General features: G+C 31.4%; 1 protein-coding gene across 1 annotated transcript; it reads right to left on the reverse strand.

Annotated features, from left to right (window-relative positions):
* Nucleotides 1–4,425: 4,425 nt before the first annotated feature.
* Nucleotides 4,426–5,989, reverse strand: LOC126748669 (transmembrane emp24 domain-containing protein 5-like). Its single transcript, XM_050458045.1, has 2 exons — nucleotides 5,707–5,989; nucleotides 4,426–5,108 (listed from the first exon to the last, which is right to left on the reverse strand). The coding sequence occupies exons 1-2, from the start codon at nucleotides 5,884–5,886 to the stop codon at nucleotides 4,554–4,556; spliced, it is 735 nt and encodes a 244-aa protein (XP_050314002.1). The 5' UTR covers nucleotides 5,887–5,989; the 3' UTR covers nucleotides 4,426–4,553.
* Nucleotides 5,990–8,016: the final 2,027 nt, after the last annotated feature.

Consider the following 8,016-nt stretch of genomic DNA (forward strand, 5'->3'; position numbering starts at 1 on the left):
TCCCTTAACAAAAAATACTACAGTACTAAGTTTTCAAGCAGCTCAGAATGTGAGATTGAGAATGATGAACCTATTTGTGGCAGTAATCAAAATTTACCTTCATGCTTAGTCATGTTTGGCAAATAGATCTCTTTCTCCTTTGATTCACAACTATAATGAACTTAGAAATTTATATAGCTGGGATGGTACAAAGGGCAACTTAAATTTAAGAATTTAACAATTTCCAGTGTAGCTAAATGAGTTTCTGGTCTTTTTATTTAGAATCCGTACAAAATAATCAAACTACTATAGATTCTAGAAACAGATGCAATTATATACATATATATTAATATATATTTCTGTATATAAATAAATAGTTAGTGTGGACAAAGGCAAGAATAAATTTGAAAAAAAAAACAAAAATGCTGTATTTCATTTCTTGTTTTTCAAAACAATTTCGAAATTTGTTAATTCTGCACATAAAGTACTAATCAAGGCATTACAGAAAATGAACCAAGGACTCGAATATATGGAGCTTGAAATATATGTGCTTCAAAATTGATAGAATATAACCTGACTATAAGTTACTTTTACAAAGATTTAATTTATTATCTCTGAGGCATTGTGCTATTCTAAGCAACCATCTCTTTTTTGTTTAAACTATACTAACTATAAAATTAATGCACCACATCTTTTAACCGACTTAAATTTTTTGTTGTCCCCATTAACACTAGAAACATCTAGGCTTTTATCTGGAAAATAGACCTACTAATTTAGCAAGAAATGCACCTTTATATCGAGCTTGCTCGTGGTTTGATATTTGACACAGCAATAACTATAGTTACATATAGAAACAAAATTACTGTGATGATCGTGGTCTTATAACCATCAAAATCTCTCCTTCTATATAAATCCTCCATTTAATATTCCTTTGCCTGTAGTATATTCTGATTTGTGAGCTTAGGATTTCGGTTGCTTCTAAAGCATTCCAATTTTTATTGACTGTCAAGTTTTTAAACGCTATTAACTTAAGCTACCTAAAGTTCATACCCCTCTAGAAAGCAATATTGCCGCATTGATCTTTTCTTTGTTTGTCAATCACTATATAATTTTTAGCTTTTTTTTTAAGCGTACCTGCTTTGTATAATTACTTATTGATCTCTCAAGCATACGTTGTCGTAATATTAGGAATTTCCTGTTAGGCAATGTTTGGTAAATTAATAAATACGAAGCTACCTCATTATTTTCAAACTGATCTAATTTAAAGGTATCTATATTATGGGTTTCAGAAAGTAAGTTAGTATAATTAGTAAATTAATGAGTCGGAACTGATTACTGATCGTGAATTGAATTCTTCTTTTTTATAGACATGTCCACGAAGGTTGAATCTCATTCATGTTCATATTCTACTAGTCAGATTGAAATTAGCTCTTCGAAAAGCTTAAGTATCTTTATTCTTAATATACAATCCCTAAGAAACAAGATGGATGAGCTTCATCTTTTGCTGGACACATGTATTTTTCCTGATATTGTACTTCTGACTGAGCACTGGTTGAGGCCTAGTGAATGTTTTTTAATATCTGATTATGTTCCTATACCACATTTTTGTCAACAATCTATACAAGGAGGAACCATGATCTTGGCTAGGCAAACAATTGAAACGACTTTTTGTATTATTAATAAGTATGATAATCTTCTGTTCGAGAATGTTTTTGAATTCTCTCTTTCTTTTTGTAAGCGTTTTAATTTATATATTATTTGTGTTTATAGGCTACCTACAGGAGATATTGCTATGTTTCTGGACAAACTTGATTCTCTTTTATCCCAGTTGCACTACACTTTAAGGTTATATTGGCTGGTGACTTTAATATCAACTACACTGATGAAACCTTGCCACGTACTTCTCTTTTAAGTATTTTAAATTCCTACGACTTGAAAATGCAAGTTCTTTCTCCCACGCACGAATAACTTCTTCATCTGCAACTACAATTGACTATTTATGTACAAATTTTAATGACGTTTTATGCACAGTACTCTCATCTGGTATTTCCGACCATGAAGCTATTCTTGCTAAAATACCATATAATACTGTATCATCTTCATCTCATTATATGGGAAGAGTTTTCAGCAGGAGAAATTTCAATGCTTTTTCTGCTGCTACAGCTTCGGTAAATTGGAATGCACTTGAAACGGCTTCTGACCCACTTACTTTATTTTTTCAAGTTCTGTGTGATAAGATCAATCAGTGCTTTCCTAAAATGAGGCTTAAAACTAAGAAACGAAAACCATGGGTTACAATAGGCCTTAGAATTTCAGCTAAAAACCTCCGTTTTTTGACTAAATTATGCAAATATATCACAAATGAAAATATCCTTGTATATCATCAGAAATACCGTAGTCTGTACAGAAAGACAATTTAAGCAGCAAAATCTAATTATTATAGGGATCGCTTAAATATGTCATCAAATAGGCAAAGAGAGTGTTGGTCGATTATTAATGATTTTAGACATTGCCATAGAAAAGTATCTGAACTGGAGTTAAGACCTGACATTTTAAACGAGTGTTATTGTGATATACCTAATATCTTGCTCAAAGGCATTCGTAGTAACATTGATCCCTTACACTATCTTCAACAAGTGTCGGTTGAGAATTCATTTTTCTTTCATCCTGTCGATCTTACCAAAGTAAAAAATGAAATTAAACAGCTGAAAAACCATAAATCATCTGGAGCTGATAGGATATCTTCGAGGTTGTTACTCTTTTTGCCTGATTCAGCCATAAATGCTTTAGTTTCTGCCATAAACAATTCTTTACATATTGGCATTTTTCCTTCATGTTTAAAAGAGGTAGTGGTTATCCCTCTTCATGAGGGTGGAGATTTGGATTAGCCTTGTAATTTCCGTCCCATTTCTATTTTGTCTACCCTCTCTAAGATAGTTGAAAAACTTGCAAAAAGCAGAATTTTGTCCTTTTTACATCATAATGGCATTTTGTCTGCAAATCAGTTTGGATTTCAAGCCGGTAAAGGGACTCATGATGCTGTTTTTAGCTTTTTGGAGAGCGTCTATGTGTCCTTGAATTCTGGAGAGTCATCGGCGGCAGTGTTTTGTGATCTCTCCAAAGCATTTGACTGTGTGGATCATGAAATACTGTTATCTAAGCTCGATAAATATGGTTTTAGGGGCGTAGCGTTGCGATGGCTTGAGTCCTATCTATCAAATCATACTCAGAAGGTTACAGTGTCTGGGCGTTTGTCTGCTTCTAGATCCCTAAAATGCGGCGTTCCCCAGGATTCAGTGTTGGGACCACTGTAATTTTTACTGTATGTGGATGACTTGAGTTCAGTGAAACTGCAGGGCAAGGTGGTTCAGTTTGCTGATGATACCACCATACTATGGAGCCATAAAAATTCTGATTATATTAAGACTTGTATCCTTGAAGACCTTCAGATTTTATCAGGGTGGTGTGCTTCCAACAGACTCGTGTTTAATGTAAGAAAGGCGTCTATTATGGGGTTTAATTGCGATGTTCAGGGTCTGATGTTTGACGAAAATTCCCTCTTGCAGAATAAAGAGTGCTGCAAGTTCCTAGGAATTACCATTGATGGTCGCCTTCGGTTTGAAGATCATATTTTACATTTAGCTGGGAAATTATCTTCTGGATGTTTTGCAGTAAGAATGGCAAAACAAGAGCTGGGAGGGGTGGTTGCACGTTCAGTGTACTTTTCACTTACTGAATCTCATATTCGGTATGGCTTGCCTTTTTGGGGTTTAACCAATAAGGGGCTACTTAACATTATCTTTGTTATTCAAAAAAAAGCAGTTAGATACCTGTGTTTTTTTCCTTTTTTCTTCTCTAGTTTTGTCAACAAGTTTACCTTTATTTAGTAATTGATTGTTTTATTTAGTTATCTTTAATTCAAGTATGTTCAAAAAGTTTTGTCTTCTTGTGTTTAAATTTGTTCATTGTTTTGTTAATTTTTGAAATTGTATTTTTGTTTTGTTTTTTTAGCTTGTAGGATGCTTGTACACAAAATTATTCTTACGTAATATAGCACATTTTCTTTCTCTATATGACAACTTTCCCCAAATATAATACATTTATGTAAAGGCAACATGGTTTACTCCATTGACATTCTAAAGCAACTAAACAGATAAAACATCCTCTGTTGGTAAATTTGCACTCTAGCGGGACTTTTGAAATTGCACCAGTGCTTTTTTAATAAATTATGTGACTCATTTGTGATTGTTGAATAGGGTTATTCCGGTATTACTTAAGAATCCCCAGACATTTAACTAATTTTAGCTAAATTAAATGTATTTTTTATTTAAATGGGATTCATTTCCTCTTTCTAAACCACATAATTTGTAAACTATTCATAGTTGCTATATTTAACAACATATCTGCATAAAAACCAAATCTATTTGAATAAACATTAAAAAAATATTGTTTTTTTCATTTATTTATTAAATGCATATTATATTTACAAGCATTTTAACAGTTTTTAAAAAACACTAATTTTTTCCAAATATCATTCTGCAGAAACAAACAAGAACATAAGAAAACATAAAATTTTAATTCATTTGCAAATATTTATCAAGGTAAGCTAGGAGCTTATGTAATTTGGATTTTTCCTCAAAGATGCTTTTAATCAATATAATCTGCATCAAACCAGAGAGAACCATCACAACCAACACCACAATCGACAAGAGATTCACCTTAAAAAATGCCTCTTCTGCAATATTCCGGTCCTTGGCTTCAGTAACCTTGATTAAATTCTGCAATTCTGCTGCCTTATTCAATTCTGATCTCACATGATTCAATGACTGATAGAAATACTTGATTTGCTCCTCATTAATAAGATTCTTGCTGGAGAATTCATAATTGAGCTGCCACTCCTCTGACGAAGTATCCTCGGAACTATCTTCATGCACACTTATTTCAAAATATACAGTCTTGGTGTTGAAAGTACTAAAACTATTGTCAAAGCAAAATTTGTACTCTCCAGTCTTATCGATTTGTACTATATGATGTTTCTCAGCCTTTTTAAAATCTGCCACTAGGATCCTTCCCGTTGGTTCCGCCAGATAAAATGATATGTCTAAGTCACCATGGCCACCACTAATTACCTGGAAAAGAATAAATATTTAAGTACCAAATAGGTTGCATATGTGAGAGCTTTTGAAAGAATTCAAAAGAGCTTGTTAGATATGCCTATTACAAAAGACATAATGAGTATCATATTATAGAGTATTCAGCTTTTAGGGCAAATACCAATAAATGTACCCAATATGAGAAGGAATGTTTTTTTTAGATATCAATGTGCCAATACTCCTTTTAAGTTAAGTTTAAAAGAATCTAATCAATTAATTACAAGATTTGATCTGCATATATTTGGCATAAAAAAAAGAACATCAATTATATAATGGAAACTTGATAGTAGATAAATTTGGTGGTATTACTTTTATTTGGATCAGTATTATATATTTGGACAATAGATTAGATTTAGACTTAAACATACTTATAACTACCATTAAGGCGTATGTAAGAGTATATAGTAAAATAAATAATATTCAATAATGTATTGCAAAGAACTTATAGGATACTTATCGAGAACCTTAAATGCTATTAATAAAACGTGAGGTTAACTATATAGAATTAAAAAAAAAACGGTTTATTGAAAAACTGTGTTCTTTAAGTGATAATAATACTATGCTCATATTTTACCTGATAGTCAATTTCAAATTTTGTCTCCTGTTTGGCAGTCACAGGTTGGAAAAAGCAGTCTTCTGCGTTAGGTTGCACCATAATCGTCATTTGGGTGTCCATGGTAAAAACAGCCCCCAATAAGACCGAGAACAGCACCAGCAGTATAAAATTCATTTTAAAATACACGGCTGTTACCATTATATCAAAAATAATCGTTTTTTGAAAGACATAAACAAAGAATCAATCCGGAAAAAATAGATGTTTGAAAGATGATGTTGACATTAACCTCAAAATGTGAAGCTGAAACAGCTGATTTTTGTTTGTTGTAATGGTTTATATGTGAACTGTGAAGATCTCAATACTCTCAGATGTATTTATTTATTTAATAATACAGGGGATCAAACCCATTACAAAAAGATTATGTAATATAAATAAATAATTTATTTAGTAGCTAAACTAACCATAAAAATTTAATTCATTTTAAATATAGCAAATATAATTGAGAACCCTACACATAAATTAGGTACTTATCCTGTATCAAGGCATCTTGCAAGTTTACATCAATTAGACCTATAATATCATTTTATCAAGTTACTTCTTTAATAATATAGTTAAAGCAAAGTATATAGATTTCAACTTAAAGTGGTTAAAGTGACTCAAGGAAATGCCCAAAATTTTAATACCGCTATCATACTGCTAGCCTATCAAAAAATAAATAATTAAAATTTACAACAGTGAAGAGCAAACTGACATAAATACCTTAAAATGCAATTCAAATGTTAACAAAAAATATATTTATATATTAATTCCTACGACACTACTGGAGCATGAGCCTTATTTTATTTTGGATCAGTCTTAAAGTTCTCCCGATAAGTGAATGTAATGCATAATTAGTGCTATGATAAGGCAATGAGTACAGGCTATAAAATCTTAGATCCCTCTTGTAGGGAACATTGAATCATGTCCATTCAGAAGTATATATATAAAAAGAAGGTGTGTATTAACTCATCTCTGATGTAAAGTTTTCATAGGCAATACATTCAACGCATCATCATATATCATATAAGACAAAACCTAATAAATTTCTTTTGTACTTTTTCAAGAGCTAAAGACTTGTTTCTATAAAAAGGAGACCAGATCATGGAATCCAAAGGAAGTCCAAAACTTTTGATGCCTTAAGAACGATATTGCTGACATGTGAATTAAAATTTTGTTGCTCATCAAAATATATCCCTAGATGTTTAACAATGTTAATATATTTAAGATTATTCATGTTATATAAGGATTCAAATTGCCTATTTCTCTTAAGAAAACTAATGTAATTATATTTTTCTATGTTCAAGGATAAACCATAAAATTAAAATCACAGAATTTCAGATCATTAGCAAACAATAACAATTTATTATTTCTGAACCAAATTATGATACCATTGATAAAAAGAAGGAACAATAATGGCGAGCAATGGCCATCCTGGGGAATACCGTAGAGTGCACTAATAAGGCGTTATCAAGCATGACCTATTACCATACCTGCTGAACCTTAGAAGAAAGAAAACTTTCAAACCAAGAAACCATACTATGAGAAAAGTTAAATTGGGATCACTTATGCAATATTGATATCAACTCTGAAGAAGTCTGTAGATCATATAGACTTGTTGTCCCTTCTCTAGACTCTAAGCAAAGTATCCTGAAAAACCAGTAAATTTGTCACAGTAAACTTACCATGTTTAAAATTTTGTTGTTCACCAAGTAACCGCTCTTTACTATAGGAATTAACTGGTCATAAGTTTAGAAATGGCTGACTGATGTATACACACACAGCTGTAATTACCGATTAAATTATTTGCCCTAGATTTAAAGATTGGCATCAAACTGTGCTTCCAATGAGTTAGGAATACTGCTGAATCTAATGATCTTTTAAGAGAATAAATAAAGGATAGGTAAGAGCACATACACATTTCCTCAAAAAGTATGATCGTAACCAAGATATTGTGTCAAATATTAGTTCCTCTGGAAAATATGTATTATGAATGGACATATTCTCATTAACCTGTTGAAAAGGCACATGATTGGCATTTTGACTATAAACTATAAAGAAAAATTGGGCAAAAGCTTTTGAAATCTTGTCACAGCAAACAAATTCTTGATTATTATAATAATCCTAAGCTAGAAGCTTTTAGAGTCAGTATAATATAATAGGTGATCTAAATTCAAAATAAAGTTTTGGTAACAAATATCTGTCATGACTTTACATCTAGCTCTCAGTTTAATTCATTATTATTTTATTACTATTATTAATTAATCCTTATTAGATATTAAAAAAAAAACA

This window comes from Anthonomus grandis, chromosome 22, assembly GCF_022605725.1.
Source record: "Anthonomus grandis grandis chromosome 22, icAntGran1.3, whole genome shotgun sequence".
NCBI classification, from domain to species: Eukaryota; Metazoa; Arthropoda; class Insecta; order Coleoptera; family Curculionidae; genus Anthonomus; species Anthonomus grandis.